Source organism: Centruroides sculpturatus, unplaced genomic scaffold, assembly GCF_000671375.1.
Source record: "Centruroides sculpturatus isolate CEXI.00-Female unplaced genomic scaffold, Cexi_2.0 scaffold347, whole genome shotgun sequence".
NCBI classification, from domain to species: domain Eukaryota; kingdom Metazoa; phylum Arthropoda; class Arachnida; order Scorpiones; family Buthidae; genus Centruroides; species Centruroides sculpturatus.
This window is the reverse complement of record NW_019384871.1, coordinates 520,276-547,318: the sequence shown is the minus strand read 5'-3', so window position 1 is coordinate 547,318 and position 27,043 is coordinate 520,276. Positions and strand designations below refer to the sequence as shown.

The window sequence follows — 27,043 nt, the reverse complement described above, 5'->3', positions numbered from 1 at the left end:
ATTTTTTTAAATTTCCACCATAAAACTAGAAAGTCTGCAATAGTGCAAGTCTTTTGGTTAGAAGTTAAAAGAAATTTATGGGAAAAATGTTAAATTCATCCATTCAATTACACAGAAAATTAATGAATGAAACTTTCTGAAATTTCTTATAGACAAGAAATATAATTTTTTAATAATTTTTAGAAGTTTATTGAAATGTTTTTATAAGAGGATTTCATCTGTTAGTTAAATTACCATAATAAAATAATAAATTTATTGTGTACAGAATAGGTTTTAGTATTAATTAATTTATATTTTATAATTGTAAAATGGATTAAAATTTAAATGTGATCAAAATTCAGTTAATGAAAAACTTGTGTATTAAATGTAACATTTTAAATTAAAATCAAAGTTTTAATGCTTAGTACTTTAATTGATTATAAACAATGTTATATTGCAGTTTTAGCAGAGATAACTTGAACTTAATCAGAATTTAAAACAAAATGAAGAGAAATTATAATAATTGAATACTAAAGAACATAACAATACTAACTTCAGTGATTTTAAGCAGTAATAATAACTATTTTGGTTTTTATAGATCAATGTTTATAATATTCTTTGATTCAGAAATAATTTTTAATATCTGAAAATTACAGAAACAAAAATGAAATTGAAAAGTTTTCAATATTTTTTTCATATTTACAGGATGAAATTTCATATTCTGACCAAAGATTATCAGTTCTGCATGCTTCATATGCTGAAGCATTTCATCAAATTGAAGGAAGAGATTCTTTTGTTAAAAATTGTGTGGATAATATTTTAAGTAAAAGTGGTTTATTCCTTATTACTGGAAAATCTGGTTATGGAAAAACTGCAGTAATGGTAAATATCAGATTGTTTTGAAAATTTGATGTAAAAAATATATATTAAATGTTTACTTTATAGGTTGATTTATTTTAAGTTTTGTATCTTTGCTCCACTTCGTGGCACTGTAGTTCTTCACACACACCTTTTTTTGTACTCCATTTATGCGCTAAGATATGTAGATGCTTCTATGGGCATTTTGTTTATTTATACAATTTCCTTTATTTTAACCTTATTGCAGTGTTTATCATTTCACCATTCTACTTTACTTTACGAATTCAGAACTTAAAATAGTAATAAGTAAATATTTGTTGTGACATTATCACAATGCTAAGCTGCAATTTTTAATCATATTTTTAATTTATTTAATTTAAAATGTATATTCTCCATCTCAAATTAGTACTGTAATGTCTTTCTCCTGTATATCAAACTTTTCCATATGCAATGGAGCTGTGCTGGTCATCTATCTAGTTCCTTTCAGGGAAAATTTTTTAATTGAAATAACGTAACTTTTGGTTTGCATCGGAAGTTCATATATAGTTAATTAGAGCCTTCTGCCCCTAAGTTTTCCATATCTGTTCATGAATTTCATTTATCTAACACCATTCTTGAGATTAAGGAAAGATGGATGGACAGACAATGCACAACAGTGGGAATTTATAGATCTACAGTTTTTTCAAATTGCAGATTAATAATACAATTTTAAAAAATTGGTATTATATGTGTGTTTTACATAAAGTTAAAATGAAACCACAGTTTTTTCAATATTTCCAGTTTCCATATAAAAGATTTATTTGAAAAATAGAGTGAATTTAGTAAATTTTCCATAACTTGGCTCCTTCTCAAAAGAATAGAGTATCAAGATTACTACATGAAAAAAAGTAAAGAAGGCTAAAACAGCTGCAGTAGTTTACAAGATATTTTGTACATGTGAAAATTAAACTAAATATTACATAGGAGAAATGAAACAACTGTTTGAAAAAAGATTAAAAGAGCATCAAGCAGCTATCAAATTAGGTATTATGACATCACCATGGTTTTACATTGTAGGGAAGCAAATTGTAACAATGATACAGACAATATAAAATTTTGTTTAAGAAAAATACTACTAAAAGAAAATTAAAGAACATTTCCAATAATAAATAAGAAAATTGTAAATAATATTAATTTAAATAATGGCATTAATGTTGTTGCATGTTGGGATAGATTTGTAAACTATAAATACACTGCACACAGTGTATTATCACTGAAGATTCCAAAGTATTGTCACTTTGGCAAAATGCATTTTATAGGTAACTTAAAATTGTATGATGATGTGTAAGAATTAAAATAACCTAGTCCTGATTTAAGTATTGTTTGAATGTTTTTTAATCATTTTCTGAAGTTGGAAGAGGCTGAGAGTTTTTTTCGTATTTTTAATTAAAGCAATTTCCGACACTATTAAATAGTTTTAAGCTTTTATCATTTTTATTGTAATTTAAAGATTTAATATCATGATTTATTTTCTATTTTAGGCTGAACTTTGTAAAGTAAATCAACTGCAACCAGTCTTTCCTTATTTTGTTGGAATTGATTCAAGATCTTTTTATCTTCATAATTTGCTGTATGATTTACTTACTTCTATTTCTAATCACTTTTCCATAAAATTTCAAATTCCTAATAAATTAGAGTAAGTAAAACAAGTATTTTTTATTTTCAAAGTTTTATAATAAAATAGTAGTTTACTATTTTATTTTTTTAAATTATTTTAAATTTTCTTTGAAAAAGAATTATCATTACACAATCTTATAAAATATAGAAGATTAATTATCATCATCTTTTAATATTAATGTAAAAACTGTTGATGATAGCTAGATATTTAGTTATAAATAATTATTTGATCAGAAAATTTCTATAATTCTCTTTTCGTTTCTGAAAGGTGAAAAAGTTTATTTGAACCATAGCTTAAATCATGATTATACCTAATCTAGCTATTTGGTTTATCATATAATTTAGATAATAGTTGGAATAAATTTAATTACATTTCTGAAAGGCAAAATTTAAATTATATAATTTTAAGAAAGATAGTTTCATAATCTTGTAAAAGAAATTTAATAATTAGAAATACTCTTAAATTAAAAAATGTAGAAACTCCTGAAATGTTTTCCAGGATCATATAGTCAGATTTGAACTTTTAATTTCTGCATGCCTAACAGATATATAAGATGTTTTATTCTAAATATTTCTAAATTATTTATTGTGTAAAAATTAAATATCATTATTAAATTTCTTGAAAGATAATAACATTGTCTATTTATATTGAAAATTTTCATAATAATCTGATCATATTTAACCTTAAAATAAAATAGCTTGTAAACAATTTGGCTATTTAAATTTACTTAAATGTATAATCAAATCTCACTGATCATGAAGAAATACTTAAAATAATAATACATTAGATACTACTGAGTTAATCACTATAGGATTAGCCTGTACTTATAACAATGATGAAGTGAAAAGAAAACATTGTGTAGTGAAAGTAATATGACCACAATAAATGGAAATTCTAATTTTATTGAATCAGATAATTTAAAAAATTGTTGAAACAATTAAAAATGTTTAAAAATAAACTTTTAAGTTAGTTATTAAATTTATTAATTATAATAATAATTACTTGAGTAATTCATCCAGCATTTATTTGTCAGCTGTTTTTGGCAATATTTCATTAATAAAAAATATATTCATATTAATACAACATATATTCATAGTGCTTTTCAAAACTCAATACGTCTATAGTGTACTGTACACAACAATGCAATACTTTTTGAACTCCTTGCATCTGAGCATTTGTTGAAGATCTAGACTATTTTTATGTTGATTTTTTTAATTGTATCAGATAATTCTCCAGAACCTTCTTTGATAACAATTTAGTATATTTCTGATGCCATCATAGCAAACACTGGGTTTTCCTTGTCAATCAGTTTTTAAACTTTTCTTTTGACATACCTTCTGGCATGTTATTTAGTATCTTTTCTTCAACAGATAACAACTTCATTTTCAGATGTTTCTGAACCTATTTACAAAAAAAAAACACACTTTTTTAAACAATTCTTAATGGTCTACTCAAACACTTGATCCCACAACATTACCAAAAGATATAGTGCATCAAGTAGGAAAATTCTTTTGGCAATAGAAGTTTTACCAATCTGTCTTTGATTATCATTTACTTTTCCTAAAATTCTTACATACACTTCACTTTTGTAGTATTCCTTTAAGGTAGATATGATTCCTTGGTTGCATGACTAAATCAGTGATGTTGTATTTGCAGAAAGGAATATTATTTTAACGTTTTTTAATGGCACATTATTAACACATAAATATGCTTTACAGTTGTCTTCCAACAAACATGGGCATATGAGACACTTTGAGGAGGGGAGAGGAGGTTGATTTGCTCAAAACTTTTGGGCAAATTTTAGAATTTCTCAATGAATATTCATCAATAATTTCTGGTCATTCTGGCTTTATCCACAACTCAGCTAATACAGAATTAGAATTTTCACTTCACCATGAATCTGTCTGTACACAATATTCTCTCATTTTCTTCACTGGTTAAGCCACCCAACAGTTAGAATAAAATTTTTCTTTCCCATATTTTTAGCTAATCTTCTGCTTTATGATACATTAGTAGCTCATTTTCAGGTACATTTTTTTCATTAACATTACTAAAGCAAAGCTTCAATATTAACTCAACTTTACCATCATTTCCAGTTTGATTCTCTTGCAAATTATGTTCTCATTTTGTCCTACTGACATTTCAATATTCACTCTAATTTTTGAAATCTTATACAAAACTTACTGTGAAATTTTTCAACTGTACAACAATATTGCTTTTGATAATTGCTTTTCTTACTTGCTTCTTCTATTATGCTAAGAGATACAAATGTCAAAAATAGAAATTTAAATTGTAATACTGTGTACAGTATAGAGTATAAGATTAAAACAATCATTTAATATATTAAGAGTAATCATCTTATATGTTTGGATAATTTAATTTAAATTGATTCTGATGGTTGTGCTAACATTTTTATTGAAATGACTCAACTTACAATTGTTATCATCTGTTTTGTTAACTGACTGTTGTTAACCATTTATGTAAATTCAAACTTATTATTAATAACACAATGATAATTATATGTGAAGTTTTGATTATAAAAAGCAAACATTTTGTAATGTTATTTAATTTACATATTTTGGGGCATGTTGATTCTGTAATATTAGATAACTGACAATGATATCTATGATTTTAATAAGTGGTACCTAATGTAAGCTAATAATAAAATTATAATTAGTAAAGCAATGTTTTAGAAGAGAAGATTAATTAAGTCTTAACTTTTTCTAATAGCATGTTTAATTTAATTTCTTGTAATATTCTATTTAATAATTGTATCAATTAAATATATAATTAACTTACAAAGTTAAAGGCAACTAACAAATTTAAAAATCGGGACTTAATTAAAAAAGTCTTTAACCTTTATCCAAAGTTAAAAACACAATTTATGAAATAAAATTGTATGACTTTTAAAAATAATTATAATAAAATTGATCAAGTTTTTCAGCACTTAAAAAATATATTTTGTTTATGAAGTAATGATAACATTTTGAATTAAAGTAATTGTAAAAAATTTCATTTAAGTTAATAAATCATGTTAATTATGGATTTGTCTAATCTAATTTTTTCTTTTTATTTTTTAAAGGAATTTATGTAGTATATTTCATGATATTCTTGAAGTAGCGGTACAAGAATCAACACATAATAGGCTAATCATCTTTATTGATGGATTGGATCAGTTGATGAATAAAAACTCTCAAGATCTTGACTGGCTTCCCGTTGATTTACCAACAGTAAAAATTAATTTAATAATATATTAAAATTATATTAATTTTTAAAAAAATATATTAAGTTATTATTTTTGTAGCAGTCTAACAATAAAAAACTAACATAATAGCATTCATAATTTGAAGATCATAAAGAGATGATATAATTATATATAAGCATACTCTTTTGAATTTTGGCTATTATAATTTTATATGCAAAATAATAGCAATTGTTTTAATCAGTTATAGAATTAATTGTAAACAATTTTAATAATGAAGTAATTGTATTATTTTGCACAAATTTGACATTAATCAAGCAGTGAAGCTGACTATTTGTAAGTTATTATTATGTAAATAATTGACCTCATTGCATGACTAGTGCTACCATAAGATGAAATCACTACATTGGATTATCTCAGATCTATAGTAGGTACCATTTTCATTTTTTTGTTTTTATTGTTTTAAAAGGTCAATTTTTCAAAGAAAATATTTCCTCAAAAAAATCAATGAAACTTTATGGGTTAATTCCACAGAACTAACCGCCATTTTTTTGCCTGGACCGCATTTAATCAAAGACAAAAGCTTATCTTCGTATTCTTTATTTACTTATTTAATATGCATTTCGGGTGCAATATTTTTGTGTAACTTGCACCCCTCTTCAGGTTTTAATTTCTATAAATTGGTAAAATTCAATTATTACATTTGTTATTACAGTAAATTACAACAATTTTGGATATATTTACACAATAGTTAACTAACCTGTTTTATGTTTAGACATACATCTGCCTGGTGTTGATGTTGTGTCCCCTAAGGCATTTGTAGACCATTTTCCCCTCTTTTTGTTTTCTTTCCCTTCCATTTCCTCCCACATTTTGTCAAAAAAATGTACAATACTAAAAAAATACTTGAAGGAAAATAACCTAAACATAATCAAAGCTGATAAAACTAGTCAAATCATCATAGTTGATAAAGAATGGGAAAAGAAGAAAAAATCTGAAATAGTGTTAATGAATGATTTTGTTGAACTGACAGAAGAACCAAAAGAAGAAATAAAAAAATGAATGAAGAAAGAGATCACAAAATTATATAAACAGGATTCCTATGCACCTGGAAAGTCAGGGATTTACATTAGCGTTCCGAAAAAGTCATGGAAAGTCAGAAAATTTGTTAAAAATTGTCAAAAAGTCAGGAAAAATCAGGGAATTTGTTTCCTTGGTTGCCTTGTTGATTTTGTTTGCTGACAGCATGACTGACCAAGTGTAGCTGTCTGCAGGCAGCCAGAAGTATTGTGGTACAATGCAACTATGAAAAGGGAATGCAGAATATTATCAGGATCCCAAAATTTTCCCTAAAATTATCGCGCACAAAATATACAAGCATACAACAATATCAATTGTTATTTTTAAATTTTAAAATACTTTTAGATTTTAAAACTGCTGTATTAATTATGCAGTATTATAAGTTAGAGAAAAATCTAATACTCTTAATAATCTAATGTTGATAAAAAAAATTTTGAAATATTTTAACTTTCTATCTCTTGCAATTTACACTTTCAATTTGAGGGAAGATGTTAATGAACTGATGGAAAAAGTATAACAAAGAACCAAAAATGATAAATAACTTAATATTAATTCAAATGGTATTATTTATCGTGTTTCATTTTAATAATTTTGATCACATAACAAAACAATTTCTGATTTCTGAAACTTTTTCCCAGTTTATTAATATTTTATAAAGTTTGGAAAATTTATTAANAATATTAATTCAAATGGTATTATTTATCGTGTTTCATTTTAATAATTTTGATCACATAACAAAACAATTTCTGATTTCTGAAACTGTTTCCCAGTTTATTAATATTTTATAAAGTTTGGAAAATTTATTAAAAGACAAATTTAATAACTTTATACTTTTCTACATGGATTATACTGAATTCTTTTAATAATAATTAATGGCTTTTTTTTCAAAGCTATGAAATTTTATGGTTATGAGTTAATAACAGGATAAATTATTGTTTAATAAAACATTTTAGTTTTTTGTATAGAAGACATGCCTTAATTCTGTCTTTCTTATTTTATTTTTGATTTTACTAATTCATCGATCATAAAAAATATATAACTGTTAATTAGAAAAAATAATCAGTTAAAAAGTTGGAGAAGCACTAATGTATGTGCATAGTAAGTTGAGTAATGTTTTATTTTGTTAATGTGCCATACTGTAAGGAACGTGAGGGTCAGGGAATTTATACAAAGTTGGTCAGGGAATTTAAAACAAAAATTCAAGTAGGAACCCTGTATAAACAAAGAAAGGTAACACTAGCTGAGAAAAAACAAATACTCAACTATAACAATATCAGAAAACCATAACTTAAAATATGGTTAAAAACACACAAAACAAGGGATATATGCAGATCTTTAGTTGACTTTAAAAACACAGTATTATCTAATTTAGAACTATTCATAAAGAAAAAACTTAAAATAGTACTATATTCAGATTACTCAATAAAAAACACCGATGAATTAATAAGAAAACTGATGAGAGTTAAAATAAAACCAACGTATAGGCTACTAAGTTTAGACATAATTTCTATGTACCCATCAATAAAAGGGGAAATTAGTTGAAAAAAGCCTACGCCACCTAGAAATACATAGCTGGCTACTAGAGTTAATAAAATACAGTTTTAAAAATAATTATTTCCATATAGATGAAAAATTATATAGACAAAAAAAATGGTATTAGTATGGGAACAATAATCGGACCAAAACTGGCAGAAATATGCATGAAAGAAATAGATAAAAAATTGGCAAACCTAAATGGAATAATGTTTATGGCTAGATATGTGGATGATATCATAATAATATACGACAAAGAAATAACTAGCGGAAATATAATATACAACTATGCAAACATGCTAAGCAATACCCTTAAGTTTGAAAGTGAAACAGAAAATAAAAATAAAATTAATTATCTAGATATAACTCTAAACCATGAAAAAACTCTCTTAATACAAAACCTTACAAAAAAAGCAGCAATGCAGATAAAATCCTTAATTATAAGTCGTATAAACTATTACAATAAAAAGAAATATTTTTATAACAGCACTTTCAAAGATTTGGAATAGCACATCTAAGGCAGAAGAAAGAGAAAAACAAAAAAATGAGTTAATAAATACCTTCATCTTGAACGACTATCCAAGCAGATTACTAAAAAAGTGGATAAATGCATTTATAAAAAACAGATTCAACGTTAAAAATAAGAATGAGAACATTACATATACGTAGTTCCTCTATATTAAGGGAACGTTTGAAAAATACAGAAAAGTTTTCAGTAAGCATGGTGTTACACTAGCAGCTAAATTAAAAAATAAGAATAAAAACAACATCAACACCAATAAGTTTAAAAATAACGAAATACTAAACCAAACAGGTGTAATATATGAAATAAAATGTACGTGTAAGAAACCAGCGATATACATTGGTGAAACAGGAAGGCAACTGGGTACCAGAATAAAAGAACATAAAGCAGCAATTAGACTTAATTATAACCAGTCACATGGACAAATCACTGTAGGGAATTTGGATGCACAATTAATGAAAAAAGTGTAAAAATAATCCATAGAGAAAAAGACAGTTATCTACGAAAATTCAAAGAGCACTTCGCAAGTGTTAATAAAAACAAAACCATAAACCTAAATGATGGAATGGAGGTTGACAACGTGTGAGAGGAAATGGGAGGAGCTAAAGGGAAAGAAAACAAAAAGAGGGGAAAACGGTCTAAAAATGCCTTAGGGGACACAACATCAACACCAGGCAGATGTATGTCTAAACATAAAACAGGTTAGTTAACTATTGTGTAAATATGTCCAAAATTGTGTAATTTACCGTAATAACAAATGTAATAATCGAATTTTACCAATATATAGAAATGTAAAACCTGAAGAGGGGTGCAAGTTACACAAAAATATTGCACCCGAAATGCATATTAAATAAGTAAATAAAGAATACGAAGATAAGCCTTTGTCTCTGGTTAAATGCGCTCCAGGCAAAAAAAAAAAGGCGGTTATTTCTGTGGAATTAACCCATAAAGTTTCATTGATTTTTTTGAGGAAATATTTTCTTTGAAAAATTGACCTTTTAAAAGAATATAAAGAAAACTGCACCATTGATATAATACATATCTATTACTTACAGTGTTTTTATTGCCTTTTGCTATGAAAAACTTTATAATTGATCATTCTAAATTTCAATTAAATCTTATTTTTACATTAAAAATATGAAAATTCACCATTGATTTTATACTAAATATCTTAACAAATTTCTTGTTTGACCAATATATGACAAGAAAATTACTGAGACAAAATACAAATATCTTGTATGACATAAAGAAATCTTCAAAGAATTTTTTTGTTTCTTACAAAGTTAAAAGGTAAAATAAAGTTTGAAAGAATATGCTTATATATATATATTTATATATTTTTTGATACACATGTAGAGTATGCCGTAGATAGGAATCCACGGGGCAATAAAACAAAGGACACAGTAAATGACCAACACGTGCACGGAAACAAAGAAAAGGTTTATTTTACCAGTATAACGACCACTCTCCTCAACGGGTACAGAGACCAGAATAATCTTATAACGGGAGTTCACACGTTTTATATCTCCCGCTCTCCGGAAGTCCGCTTTACCACGTGTCCCACCTTGGACCAATCAGAAAGCTCCTCCCATGCGGTGACATCATAATACACGCACACGTGACATCGTATAAATGGCAAAAACCCGATACAAAACAAAAGGAACCCGACAAAAAAATAATATTTATACACATACACATATTAACAACCAATAGTCGCGTAGCGTTACATATCGGAAAGCTCCACCCAATCGGTGACATCATAACACACACACGTGACATCGCATAAATGACAAAAAACCCGATACAAAACACGAAGGAACCCGACAAAAATATATATATACATACATATAATAACAATACATAGTCGCGTAGCGCTACACACATTATATCTGATATAATCAAATATATTCAAAATTTGATTTGGATATAAAAAGCTTTGTACTGTACTGTACAGTCCATGTGGTTTAAAAATAAATTTATAATTTTTAGTGTTATGTATATTGTTTTTCACTTACATTTTATAGTTTAAAAATATATTTAAATAATTTAATTTCAGGGTGTGAAAATTATTCTCAGTACAGCAACAGATTCTTTTACATATAAAATATTGTCTGAAAGATCAAAATATCAAAAGAATATTTATAAGTTTGAATTAGCAGCTTTAGTTATGTCAGATAGAGAGAAAATTGTGAATAATGATCTTCTTCCTTTCCGGAAAACTCTTGATACCAGTCCATTTAATAATCAACTTTTAATGTTGATCAGTAAAAGAGAAGCAGGTATTCCATTATTTTTACATATTGCTTGTGAAGAACTTAAAAGTTTTGGCCAATATGAAAATGTAAGTATCATATTATAATAAATTAAAATTTTTAAATTATTACATTAAAAAAATAACTGTCATAAAAATATATAGATATTAAATTCATGTTATTAAAATAATTAGTTAGATATTAATAAAATATATATACAGAGTCTTCCAAAAAGAATGTATTATTTTAAATTACTGTAGTTATGTTAAATTATTACCTGAGAAGTATACAATGTACACCAATTGATATAGTTACTGTCTGAGTTTCATCTCCCATTTGCATTCAAACATGTTGTTTTTTACTGCCTCCAGGAACCATCATAAATGAAAATGGTTACTCCACAATAAAGAAGATATTTTGTTTTCAACAGATTCTCAAAGTCAGAATTACTTATCATTGTGCAACATGAATAATCTGCTGCAATAAAGAAGATATTTTGTTTTCAACAGATTCTCAAAGTCAGAATTACTTATCATTGTGCAACATGAATAATCTGCAGCAACTGTAGAATTACTGCAATAGAGCTATGAGTATAGAGTATAAATAAAGTAGCAACAGATTTGATGTAGTGAGTGTAGGAAGAATTTGAGTATCAGTTAGGTGTGTGCCATGTTACACAAGTTGCATACATTGAGAAATTGTAATGAGCAAATGTGAAACTTGGATACTTTCAATGTTTTAATGTATATTACAACATTCTTAGATAATAATAATTCACATAATTACAAAAATTTAAAATGGTAGCATTCTTTTTGGTAGACCTTATATATCAGGTCAGTCCATAAGTTCCTGCGTATTTTATGACCTTGAGAAAAATCTTGTTTTGCTGTTAGTCTAATGTGATACTTTTTACACTGAAGTGTTAAATTGGATCTCATTCATATAATACTGTTCAGAATTGGGAACATTTCAGTTGTTTATTTTTGTTAAAATGGAAGTAACAGATGAATATAAGAGACGTGTTTTATACTTTTTATTTTTAAGTGATGAGAATGCTACAAATGCAACCAAAAAATTAAATACTGTTCATAATCAAACTGTAATTTGTGTAAGGACTGTGCATAAGTGGTTTGAAAGATTTAGAAATAATGATTTTAGTGTGGAGGATAAGGCTTGTACTGGAAGACCTGTTGACTTTGATGATGATGCTCTCTCTGCACTAGTTGAAGCAGAACCATCTTTAACAGTTGATGAAATTGCGGAACGTTTAAATTCATCCCATGGAACTGTTCATAGACATCTACCACAAGTCGGAAAAGTTTCAAAGCTAGGAAAATGGATACCACACAAACTGTCAATAACTAACTGACAACAACGTCAACTGCTCAACTCCAAAGCTTCAACTGGGAAATTTTACCTCATCCACCATATTTGCCAGATATTGCTCCCAGTGATTATCATCTTTTTCAGAGTTTGCAGAATTTTTTAAAAGGAAAAACTTTTGAGGATGAGAACAATGTAAAAAAGGCTATTTCTGAATATTTTGATTCAAAACCGAAATCATTTTACAAAGATGGGATTAAAAAGCTACCATCAAGATGGCAAGAAATTGTACAAAATAATGGTGAATACATTATAGATTGAAATAAGATTTAATTAAAATTTTTGTTGCTTTTTTGTAGATAAAAATGCGCACGAACTTATGGACTGACCTGATATATATATATATATGCGTGTGTGTGTGTGTTTTTTTTAAATATAAAATGTTTTGTTAGTTACATATTATGAAATTCTTGCAACTAAATCAATAAAACTATTAAATTAAGTTCAATAGTCTTTTTATGGAATGTATTAAAATAATAATAATGTATTAAAGTTTAAAGTACAATGAAATTTCATTCTGACTCTTTATTAACATTTTTGATAAAGGATAGTTTTTATAGATACTAAAATATACATAAATTTATTGGTTCAAGGAATTTAACATTAATTATCTAAATTGTACAGTTGGTTGTTTAAAGCTACTGTTTTATTCTTTAAATAAATTTTGTTTCTTATTTTCTACTCAGTTTTTAGTTATGATTTTTTATACTAATACAGTAATGATAAATTTATGAGCAAACTTTTTCATAATAGTGTTAATTATTTAAATAAACTATGAATAAATATTCAATTATATAAATTATGTTATGTAATATTTAGATAATAATTTTATCTTTCAATGTATAGACTGGCATATTCAATAATGATTAGAAAATTATGTAAAACAGCTTTTAGTTTCTAAAAGTGATTTTACAAATATTTTTAATGATAAATAATATAATTAACAAAGAAGAGAGTTGTTGATAAAAAGTAATTAATTAATTTGTTAATTTTCTAGTGTATAGATGTTTTATGTATACAATGTAACTAAATAAAATTATTCTCAATTACTTCTCAATTGAAAAAAGAAAATTTATGATATACTTGTAATAAAGATATTGGAAAATATATGTAAAAAAGGAAGGTTAAATTTCAATTCTCTGTAATGGAAATATATTTTTTACTGTTTCACATCATTTATTCAATAATAATTATTTTGGTAGAAGTTAATTTTAGGTTAGTTCTAGCAATTAACAGAATTTTTTAATGATGTAGCTGCTTAAATAGAAAATTTATATTTTATGAAAATTTAATATATATATATAATATGTGTGATTTCTTTTTTGTTAGTTAACTTCTAAACTTCGACAGTATCCTCAAACATTATATTTATTACTGAGAGAGATTTTGAAACAGTTGGATAATATTCACGGCAAGAATATCGTTTGTATTGCTTTATGTTTAATTTCAATATCTCCTGAAGGTAAAATATGTTTGTGATTTATTAGATGAAATTTTTTTTATATAAATTAATATCTTGTATTGCTTTATATATTACAGGTTTAGATGAATTTGAACTTCATGCTCTAATAAGCATTTTTAATTGTATATTAAATATTAATTCATCCTTTGAGGAATTTTTAACCATAATACGAAATTTGAAACCAGAAGATATATTTGTTCCTTTAAAATTTTCCGCCTTGTTAAGAACTTTACATGGATTTCTTCGACTTACTGAAGATATGTAAGTTAATATTTTTAGTAATACTGTATATAGGAATAGAATTTATTTACTTTTTTAATTTAAATATATACATGAATATTTGATAAATTTATATAAACTTTTAAATGTAATGTGAGAATACAGGTGAGGGTAAACCCTCTAATTGTCAGAATGGTTAGTTCTACTCACTGGGTCACTGGTTGGCATTTTAGGAGGGCTAATAGTCGAGTGGAGAGAGTTGCAGGTACGTTCAATTGGTGTCTATTTAAACAAAAGAACAGGCAGGTAGATTAACAAATAACAAAATTTAATGAATATGAGAATAAACTACATAAATAATCTATTGCTAAATTGAACATCAACTCTATACCCTTTTAACTACTGAGAGAGAGTTTATAATAATAATTATTAATAACTCTGTCTAGACTAGTGTATTTAGTCAAGTTTGATGTGTAAAGCTTCTCTTCTGATATGGAGATGGCTAAAGAATGGGAGACGGGTGATGGAGAGCCAGAGAGGGACTATATACTCATTATGGCACCCATACTTTCGTGTGGCAATGTTTGTTCCTTTCTTGACTGCTGCCTTCCTCTATAACAGTCCATGTAACATTCGGTTGCTGCCCAGAGATTATGATTTCTCTCTCTTTTATTCTAAATTTCTCTTTAATTGGGTTTTTAGTATTCTTAACATCTGACGGGATTTTATTTCTGACACAAATGGACAGATGTTTGTTGGAGATGTGTGATAACATCTTTCCCAAAGGAAGTTTTACTTCCCTTCCTATGAATTTGACAGAAATATGTTAATTTTGATGTCAGTTCAATATTTTAACAAATTCTTGATAACTATAAATTATTCTGGATTCTCACAATAATATTAGTCTATATTTATTACTTAGATCTCTACAAGCAATAACCTTTTGTGTGGCTAACCTATGGTAGTATATAACTTAGATCTCTACAAGCAATATCTCTTGTAGAGATCTAAGTATATTACTTAGATCTCTACAAGCAATAACCTTTTGTGTGGCTAACCTATGGTAGTATATAACTCACAATGGTATATACCTGTATAAAATTGTTAGAACAGAAATACAATCTTTGCATAATCAGCCCCATAAATATTCCATACCTTCAGAGCAGCCATTAAAAGCATTACACTAGTACGCAGTTTAGAAGGTACCATCTTAAACATTAAGACATTTCTCTATTATACTTCGTTGTAGATGTATGTATTAAATAAGGGAATATGAAGAGGAAACCATCTTAACTTCAACTATAAGACACAAATGCCTACTGAATGACAAAGTTTTTATCATCATATATTAGTTTTTCTTTATTTATCTAATAATAATAATAACAATTCTTCCTTGGTCACCACCTGGTCATGGTGGGAGAGCCCAGTAATTTTACTGAACCATAGAGCAATGCAGGCTGGAGCACAAGCTCCTGGTAGGGACACCCATGCCAGTAAGGTCTATGGGGACAAGTGAAGCTAAGAGTGACCACACCCACATTCTGTGGAGATATTTATCATGGTAGTAACCAGATCAAAGTGTGATATCGGCTTGGACGTCGCCTGGGTTAACAAGGTCTACCAAGTTAACAAGGTTCGAACGTGAGCCTCTATCTAACCTGCTTCTGTGGGTTAGGTAGAGGCTCACGTTCGAAAAATAGGCCACAGTCTCCCTTGGTTACCGGTGGCGAAAGCAGCGCCGGCCCAAGCATGGCTACTGCAATGCCCTCAACAGATGTGAGGAATCAACCTAGCCTTGGTGTTTCTGTGGCAATGCATCCACAGACCACAAAGGCTGGAAAACCACGCCAACGGATGAAATGGACAACAGAAATGAACGAGTTTATCATCCGCACTTACTACACCATCACAAGACTCGAAACAAACATGACAGCATACAGACAACAACTACACCACATATTCACACAACAATATCCTCACCTCACTGTCACCGAACAAAGGGTTGTTGATCAAAAACGAACAATTATACACAACAACCTTATCCCACAAACAACACTTGAACTTATCAAACAACAGGTTGCTGATCAAATACATCAACAGACAGAAACATTTAACATTAATGAAGATCACGTAACCTGTCAGGATAATCCAGCAACAAGCACTGATTACAGCACACACACAACAAGTACCACTAATGATACTGCAGGCACTTCCCCATCCATCACTGATAACGTAGACATAGAATTAGTTAATACGCTCTCACTTATATTTCAGGAAACACTCATTAAATATACTGGTACAGATCCCACACAAAGACCACGAATACCAAAAATCAACACGTCAAAGGCAGTAGGAAAAACACTAGATTATGTAAACACTCACTTACTACCAAACTACATTCATTCAATTTCTACACTTACAGACATTCATACATTAGTTTATGCTGGGGCAGTCACAGTAGTAACACACCATGGACTGAAAATACACTCACAGACAGACGCACACAAAACACAATTCTATCATAAGCCTGCCTGGCAGAGAAGAATAGAAACACAAATAAATGACATTAGACAGCAATTAGGCAGGCTGACACAATACACTAAAAACAACATAACACCCAAATTAAAGAAACAACTCAAAAACATTTTCAAGAAAATCACAACACACACAAAACACGAACATCACAATACAGACGTTACACAACACACACATTACAGAATACACCAATATACTAAAACAGAAACTTGCAGCCAAAGCACGTAGACTCAAATGATACAAAACATGTACACTACGAAAACAACAAAATAAATTATTCACAAACAATGAAAAACATTTCTACAGACAAATCAGTACCAAAACAAACACTGATACACAGCACAGTGGCACACCAACAGAAGAAGAACTCACAACATATTGGTCTTCTCTTTGGTCCAATGCCGTTACACACAATGTTGATGCAGGCTGGATTGAGGAGGAGAACAGAAACTTGCACAACATACCAACTATGCTTTGTGTTGAAATAAACATACACGACAATAAACTTAAAATTGTTTACTGTGTAATTTTTTTCTAGTTTTGATATTTATCATTATATTATTGTTTGATAATTGAACAGAAGTGAAGCATTGTATTAAGATAAAAATTATTGTTTAGCTGATATCTGATAAATGCTTTTGTTTATCTTCAGATGATATTTTGAAATATGATGGAAATATTATAAATTCCATCATATTTCAAAATATTGTACTATCATTGCTACAGATAATATGTTACATTCATTTATTTAAAATTTTAAGATGCTTTCAGATACAGTGGTACCTCAGGATACGAATGCCCCAGCATATGAAATTTTCAGGATATGACATGAAATTCGAACATATTTTTGCTCCACGATACGAACAAAAACTCACCATACAACGTTACTTTAGTTCACAGCGCCATTTTTTATTCACTTCTGTTCGTTGGTCTCAGTCTGCATGTTTGCTTTGTCGTTGAAGGATCTCGCTCGATAAAGGAAATCTTGAAGTATTATCAGAAAGTGACTGATTTTATTGAAAAGAAACATCCCGAAAAGGTTCACACTGGCCATATTGCTGTTCAGAGTAATGACATTTGCCTAAATCATTTTAGAAACATTTTAAAAAGTAGGCAAAGCCAAACCTCTTTGGGTAGATATTTTACCAAGTGACCTCTAGCCAGTGAAAGTGCTGATAGAAATGAAGGAAAGAAAGCAAAAAGCAGTGAATAAAAATTTTTTAAAAAATTAAAAATAAAACAACACTAATTTTTAAAAATCTTTTCTAAGTTATTTTTAAGTTATTGTTACATTATGTTATGTAAGTTAAATGTTAGTATCATTTCCCTTCTCCCTCTCTTTTGCCACCAATTTACACCTCCACTGTCATCTATCCTCAAAGGTAAAATGCAAATAAAACTACATTTTTTTTTTCATCAATTATTATTCTGTTAAGATTATTTATACATTTACAACTTCAAAATGCATTTTTCAGTGCTTTCCTTACTATAGTTATTTTTTTTAAATGTATTACTTAGCTTTAATTTGAGTGTGTTTTTTGTGTTAGAACAAATTATTTGGTTTTACATGTAATCGTATGGGGAAAAATGATTCACCTTACGACATTTTCATGTTATGATCTTAGTGTCGGAACGGATTAATTTCGTATCTTGAGGTACCATTGTAATTTAAACAAAGATAAATTGCACTATCTGTTACTAAGGATATTTATTTGTAAATATAAGAAACCAACATGAATTGACTAAATGATGTACAGCGGAACCTTGCTTAACAAGTATTTTACATAACAAGCAAAACAAATTGTAAAAAAAGACTCGGTTAACGAGCGATGTTTTGCATAATGAGTGAGAAGAAAAGAGGAAGTCCTAGATTGTGGACATTCTCCATCAGTCTGTGTTTAGCACTCATTCCACTAGCATCTTAGTGTCGCTCATGATCAGACATTTTTCCAAACTTGTGTTCACACATATTATGCATAAACATCAACAATCATAGCCCCTGATATACTAAACACACCAAATGATATGCCAAATTCTTGGGCTATGTAAAGGCTATAATTAAATATTAGAAATTGATTAATTTGATTAGAGGTATGCAGTTATGATGCCATCTCGTACTAAATTTAATGATCGATTCTTTAAATAAAAAATTAATTATTTATAATTATAAAATTTAATAAGAACTAGAAGTGTAACTGCCTACCACCAGTCAAATTAATTAATTTCTAGTATTTAATTATGGCCTTTACATAGTCCAAGAATTTGGCATATCATTTGGCATGTTCATCAGACATATTAGCTGTGATTTTTTTTTGTTTTTTGCAAATCGAATTCACACTTCGAGTTGGTTCATTCTGTACTAGAAGAAAAGATAAAGATGATTCACACTCTTTAGCAATATATATTGTATAATTTTCTTTGAATAAACGTTATATATAAAATATTTGAGTAATTTTTCAGCGTGGAATGCATTATCTTATTTTACATTAATTTATATGGAAAAAACTGTTACTCTTAACAAGTGTTTCACATTACAAGTAAGATACTTATTAAGCAAGGTTCCATTGTAGTTAACTTTGTTAGACATACCTATTGTATAGTTTCTCTTTTTTAATTTATAATAGAATTTGTTTATAATGTTAACTATCATTATCTTAGAATTTCTATATAATTTTAGTGATTTTACTGTTTTAGTAAATTTGGTAAAGTATGTTTAAGTTTAGTGATGTTTTTTTAAATTATAAAAACTGAACATTAAAACTTCACAAAGCTTAAATCTACTTTACCAAGTTTATTAAAACAGTGAAATTCCTGTAAAATTATATATCTTTCTTCTCTGTAAAATATACTCTGTAAAATATAGTCTGCAGGCGACTATGAATATGGGCAAACAATTTTAGGATTTTTATATGCGCATGTGTTAACATTCATTTGCATTGTTCATCGGGATAAATACAAACAGTATGGGTGCGTTGCACAGACAGTCTATTATTGTAAGAATAAATTATCGAATTAAGATTTTTAAACATTAATTTAAGTGAAAGCAAATTGTTCAACTTTAGCTTCACGGGCTACTTTCAAAACCTTTGCGGTCGATCGGTCGACCGCGGTCTACATGTTGGCTGTCCCTGGTATATATTAACATTACCTCCTGAAAATTTAGTTTAAAATAAACATCATACCATTCTAGAACAGATTATTAATTTTGCAGTTCAGTTAAGTTAATTTCCATAATTTGTCTAAATCTGTATTTTATTTTTGTGTTTGATTTCTTTTCCTTTCATATGTTTTGTTTAGAGTGATTTCCTCTTTGTTTTTCTCTTCTGTTTAAAAGATGTGTCTACAATAATAATTTAAATTTCTACTGCTTATAATTATATACAGTAGAGAATTTAAATTATCACATTTAAAATTCAATGTCAACATTTTTTATTCTTAGTTTTCTGTATATTCAGTTGTATGAATTTTATTTATTTTTTTCTCTATATTCTCTCTTCTCTTATGAAAAATAAATTTTTTCTATTAAAATTTTCTTGATAAGATTTTATTATGATGGGCCACTCTGTATATTTTCATGTCCTATTATAGTATAACAGGACATGAAAATATACAGAGTGTATATAGTATATATACACTCTGTATATATTATATAAATATAGTATTATAGTATTTGTAATAATGAATTCAGATAATTGGTTCAGAATATGTGATTATCTACATCCTGGTGTGGTGAGACTTCAATCTGCAATTGGAGATCATCTTCAGTATTAATCTTCTATTTTTCTTTTTTTACATTGCAATTACAATTTTTTTTAATCATTTTCATAAAAGGAATATGTCTAACAAACAATGTTCATATGTATAAATCTAGATTCAACTACAGTCGACCCCCCTATAATGTGGTAGATACGTTCCACTTTATAAGAATTTTGCGTTGTAGGAATCCTTAAATACATGAGCCAATCACAGTCCGGCATGTGTGCAGTTTACGGACTATGGCTGTTTGAAAGGTTTTCTTCCATAAATTAATTGATTCTAGGCTAATTTGACTCAACATTTCCAAAACAGGTTTAATTCTTTGGGAATAATCTGTATAAACTATGCTATAAACAAAAAATTGTAGGATTACTTACCAAGTGTGCACCATTCGACGACGCCATTGCTTAAGCTTGTTTTTGTTGCGGAGCAGTGCACCAAACGGTGGGCGTGTTTTCTGATAAGTTATTTTTCTGCGAAAAATTCGTTGAACTTTAGAGATATCATTAATATAAATAATTTTTATGGCTGTTGAATAAGAAATGTTTTTTTCACAAGAAATGTATAAAATTACAGTACCATCTTACTGCATTTTACGAGTCTCTTTTAGTGTCTTTATACAAATATGGTCGCAATTTTTTCACCGCAATATACGAATTTGATTTGTATATCACGCATTATATGAACCCGCATTATAGGGGTCTACTGTATATAGAATCATTACATTGATCTGTCTAATATTGTTATCAGTCATATATCATTTGTAATAAATGTGCTATTTGTTTGAACATTTCAATCATCTCATAAATGCCATATTATGTTCAGCATAATCTCTAAGGATTTTATGATAAAAAAAAAAAGTCAGTTATAGAATCTCTATTGCTCTCAAAAAATTAACTTTAAAACACAGAAATGTTACTATAGCTAGTGTTAGTCACTTCCCATTCTTGTTTACAAGGTTAAATTTATACAAGGTTGGTAGGTGATATTTGGAATTTGATATTTTGAATCTTAAAGATTTACATAAATGAATATTATTGATAAAAAATTTTTATTTATTTTTAAATGACTGATGTTTTGTATAAAAGAAATTCAAATTTAATAAAATTCTTTTTGCTTGTTATTAGGAAACATACTCTAAATATAAAACATGCAGATTTTATTAAAGCTATAATTGATCACTATAATGTGGGAAAAAATTTATTGGCATATCATAAATTATTAGCAGGTAAGAAATATTTTTATCTTAATAATTAATATTTTTATACTTTTAAAGGTTATATTGTATACTCTTAACAAACAAGCAAGTACTGTATTAACTTTATCATAACTTCTGCATATAATAATTTGTCAAGTATGATAAAAAATTTTTTGAAATTGCATTATATAAGCAGAAGGTTATCAAAAACAGAAATACGAAGCTTTACTTTTAGGATTTAAGAAAAGGAGGATTTTTTTAAAAGAGGTTAAAACCAACAAATAAATGATCACCTGCACAACTTATTCAATTAAATAGATATTTACAGATAAAATTAAATAAATAATAAAATAAAATAGAAAGGATAAATGATAAAAATATGTTTTAATAAATTTAAAAATTTGAATTCAGAAATAAAATCAATTATAAAAAATATAGAAATGATGCATGAACTACTGACTTTTTCTACACTTTTGACAATGTAAGAAAAATTGACAATGTAATGGGTTTCAGTATTAAATAGTGGTTTACTTTATTGGACTCTTCCAGTTAAATAAGTGCATGAATATTTTCATATATTATATTTGAATAAATATGCATAATTTATCATTCTGACACATTTGATTTTTATCATTTTTAAACTACCTTATGTTAGTTGTTTGATAATGAATTTTTGGAAAAATCAAATATTCAAAGAATAAAAGACTGTTAGAGAATCCTGACTTCCCTAAACCTGTTACCAGTGTGCAATGCATATAAGATATATACAACGGGTGACAAATGTTTTCGAACTATCTCACAGTTCTCCTTAGGTCAACTAGCTTAGGAATGCTTCCAAATGGAGCATGTGGAATTCGACGGGATCGAATGTCATTTCAACAAAGTCAGTCTTGCTTGACATGTGCAGTCGTGAGTTGGTGGAGGTAGCCATGGGTTGGCATCTAATAGGGACTGCAGGCCAGCAACAGATTTAGCTCCTTCTTCCGGTTGACACATGCAGCTACTTGGCTGCATGCCATCAAAATGACATTCAATCCTGTTGAAATCCACACACTCTGTTCAGAAGCATTCCTAAGCTAGTTGACCTGAGGAAGAACTGTGAGATAGTTTGAAAATGTTTGTCACCTGCTATATATATCTTATATGCATTGTGTGCCGGTAACAAGTTTAGGGAAGTCAGGATTTTACTCTGGTGCTGAAATTAGAGTGAACTGTTAGATAAAATAGTTTTTTATATATTGTGCTTCCTCAGTTCTAAGACACTTTTCTTACCTGTTTTGACTTTAGCTATTCAAACTAAAGTATATTTGCTTTCAAAAACAATAATCATTGCAAGCAGACCATGTGATGTGTTATACATCAACAATATTGTGTTTTTGGTAATGTAAAACCTCACTAAGTCAACTTGAAGCCGTCTACAGGCACAGTATATACAATTTTTCATAAAATGCTCATTAAGTCAAAATTGTTGGTAATATAGTCAAACCTATTTTCCTATGTACTCTCTACCCTTTGATTTTCAATTTCTCTTATATTCCATGTGAAATTTAAGATAAACAAACACTAGGATTCCATTATAAACACTTCACACTATTACATCCTTGTGTTTACATTTTTTTTACTGTTACTGTATGTTACCAGCATTCTGATAGGAACAAAAGGGGGTATCTTGACAATGCATGCAAAAGTGCTATAAACTGCATACAATTTTGTAATCATTCTGTGAAAATATTTCTGAGAAAAACAGCTTGATAATGGAAAATTTATGGCCATAGAAATATTTGAGAAAATTGGGTATTAAATTCATTAACTGGAAACTCAAAATTGGAACTTTTACCCAAAAAATTCAAAAATGATCACACACAAATAAAATTAAATAAAATAAAGGAACATATAAAAATTAAATTGATAAATACAAAACAAAACGTTTTTATTTTGTATTTATCGGTTTTTTTTCACATATTTTTTAATGTATTCTTTTATTTTATTTTATTTATGTGTGATCATTTTTGAATTTTTTGAATATTTTCAAACTTATATGTTTGTTTTATGATATGGAACTTTTACCCCTTGAGCTTTGACTTAACATGGTTTTACCATGCTATTTAATATTCAAAATGTCTTCAATCCAACATTATGATGAGTATTAAAACTAATAGTTATTATATAAATAAATGGTAATGGCTTGTAAAGAAAAGTAAAATCACAAGATAATGTCTCTGTTTTTATTACAAGGTAATTATAAAAATTAAAATATTACCACTCAAAACTGTGTATACTTGAAAGAAAGCCACTAAAAAATCTAATATTTTGCAGAGAAGTTTGAAGGTGCTAACATTTTTGCCTGTGTTGAACAGCCATTATCAGGCAAACTAATCCTCCAGCTGCTGAAACAACAGAGAATTGCCATACACGTGAGATGAGAGAAAATAGGGGTACGATTTATAGTTTAAAGAAGGACTTTCACACTGTGGAGAAAGAGGCAACATTGCAAAAACGTTAACACCTCCAAACTTCTCTGCTGGATATTAGGTTGTTTAGTGACTTATACATGATTAAAATTAATTTTTTTTTTAAATCAAAACCAGTGTTGATCAAAACAGTATACAAAATGCAATGTTAAACATTGTAGTGCTATTCCCCATCAGAGACCAGTCCTGCTTTGATTGCAGCATCTCGTGATATGATGAATTGTTTGTGACATTATTGCACTGTTTAGCAGTGCCTTCATAAACAGTGTGACTTCAGGGCAGAAATTAGATATTGGGTCAGAACAGAGATACAGAGTATTTCATGACTTGTAAATATTAATAAAAATAAAGATAAAAATTTCAAATCAAATTAATTTATTTTAATTAAATTTTTAAAAAATATTTCATAAATGATATATCTTAAATAATAGTTGTTACTCACTACTACTAGATTGGATAGCCACAAGCCACCACTGTAAATGAAACTGCTTTTTTTTAGGAGGTCAAATTTACTTTTTACAAAAGAAACATTTTCAACCTATTTTAGGTCATCTTCATAAGTGAAATGTCATCTTAAAATCATAAGTGTTTAAAAATAGAATTAACACATAAAAATAAGCTGAAAATGACTTAAAATAATAAAAATGTTTTTTTTTATAATAAATAAATTTTTAGTTTTCTGAAGAAAGTAATTTTATTTATGTAATTTAAAAAATGATGCTGGTCTTCATAAATAGTTATTCATATGCAGAGAAGCATGGAATTAGAGTTGCTATCTGTATTATGGCATTTGTACTAAAAAGTATTAGACAGCAAAAAGTCCAAATCCAGAAAAAATAATGATAAGATTTATTATAGAGGAGCCCCACAAACTTGACATAACATGGACTGAGCAGGTGACAAGTTATTGAAAATGATGAGTTTTAGACAAGCAATGATGCTTGTCTAAATAGCAGAATTTTTGTAAAGGTATTATATGTGCATATTTTTATATGTATTAATTACATACCAATTGTGATTGTTTCTATTTGTAGTTAAACTTTAACTAAAAAAGAAAATATATTGGCTATTCAGTTGCTACTTTCAAGTTAGTAACATTGCATTGTGGCATTTTGCAGTGGCACCTTGGAAAAAGAGTTATATTCTTTGTTAACATGGAATTGATGATGTTATCAAGTGTTGTCAGTGGAAAATGATAACTTATTTGATCCTAGTATTAAGTTATAGAATGAAAATTAGATTCACGTTTGTGTGTTTTTTTTTTTTTTGAATGACATGATGAGTTTTACAGAATGTCAAGTTATTGAGAGTCGAGTTTCCAGGACTCTACTGTATTGATTTGTTAAATAATCAAATTGATATGTGAAAGTTAATCACAATTATTTCATTTCTATAGGTTTTATGATGGTTTTTCTGTAAGAAGCACATTCATTTTTGAATGCCTTTTTTAGCACTTTAATACTTTGTAGTGATATATTATAAAATACAGATTTAATAAAAATGTAAATAAAAATATATTCATATCTTAAATTTTTTTAACCTTTTTTGAAAAATATATTTATTTAACTTTAAACTTAAATCAAAATTAAGATAGAACACCATATTATTCAGGTAAATATGAAAATGAAAAATTACTTGTGCTGTTAAGGGTATATCAGTGATGTCATATAAAATATTGCATATCATATATCAAGTGTGCAATCAATAACATGCAAAACAAATTTAATTAATTCATACAATTTGTCAAATTAATGTGTAATTCAATGATGAACAATGTTTTTGGGATGTGAGTCACAAGTGAACTTTAAAGGCTTCCAGAGTCTGCATGCATTTTTTTCTTATGGAGTTGTACACTTTAAACCTCAGCAGGTTTAAACCAATATACTCCATGATTGCCAGTATGTTAAGTACTAAAATAATATACAGTATGCTAATGATATGCAAACTAGTAATATACAGTCAACCCCCCTATAAGATGGTAGATACGTTCCGTTTTTTATGAAATTGATGTTTTAGGAGATCTTGCCAATCACAGCCCGACACGTGTGAAGTTTATGGACTACGGCTGTTTGAAAGGTTTTCTTCCATAAAATTAATCGATTCCTAGACTAACTCGATTCAACATTTCCAAAATACATATAATTTTTGGGAATAATCCGTATAAACTATGCTATAAATAAAAATAGGATTACTTACTGAGTGTGCACCGTTTGACGTCGCCATTGCTTAAGCTTGTTTTCATCGCAGAGCAGCGCACCAAATGGCGGCCACAATTTCTGATAAGTTATTTTTCTGCGAAAACTTCATTGAACTTTGGAGACATCATTAATATAAATCATTTTTATGGCCGTTGAATAAGAAAATGTTTCTTTCACAAGAAATGTATAAAATTAGTGCTGTATTAGACTTATGGTATCTAATTTACATACTGTACAGACGATAGTAAACTCAACTTACTAGCCTAAACTCTCCGTAGTGTGGCGCTGGACGGTGGAAAGTATATGTATAATTATAATAAAGTTAGAATAAATTAAGTTAATATATAATTATATGTACAGTACCTAATTTATATATAATTTATATATAATACTGTACAGACGATAGTAAACTCAATTTACCCACCTAAACTCTCCGTAGCGTGGCACTGGATGGCGGAAAGTAGTTCGGCTGCCCGATGACGTTTTACCGAATTATAGGAGTTTTTTTACCTTGTTTGTACAGATACCGTCGCAATTTTTTTGCCGTCGTATAGGAATCCGAACTATAGGAACCCGTGTTATAGGGGGGTTGACTGTATAGCTTATTCTCATTTTTTACTGGTCAAGATTAGTTCGAATGTTTTTCATCATGAATATCATGTTACTTAGAGTTGTATAATGACATGAAGCAGAAAACAGGAAAACAAAATTACATTACCAAAACCCTAGGGCCACAT

At 28.1% G+C, this 27,043-nt stretch overlaps 1 protein-coding gene across 1 annotated transcript in view; it reads left to right on the top strand.

Annotated features, from left to right (window-relative positions):
• LOC111630892 (telomerase protein component 1-like) overlaps positions 1-27,043 on the top strand; it is a 143,799-nt gene that overhangs the window by 115,057 nt on the left and 1,699 nt on the right. Inside the window, exons 13-19 of the mRNA XM_023375050.1 lie at positions 685-861; positions 2,358-2,512; positions 5,577-5,724; positions 10,889-11,173; positions 13,797-13,929; positions 14,007-14,190; positions 21,567-21,667. Coding sequence (XP_023230818.1) covers positions 685-861; positions 2,358-2,512; positions 5,577-5,724; positions 10,889-11,173; positions 13,797-13,929; positions 14,007-14,190; positions 21,567-21,667 — 1,183 coding nt within the window. The remainder of the gene's footprint in view (positions 1-684; positions 862-2,357; positions 2,513-5,576; positions 5,725-10,888; positions 11,174-13,796; positions 13,930-14,006; positions 14,191-21,566; positions 21,668-27,043) is intronic.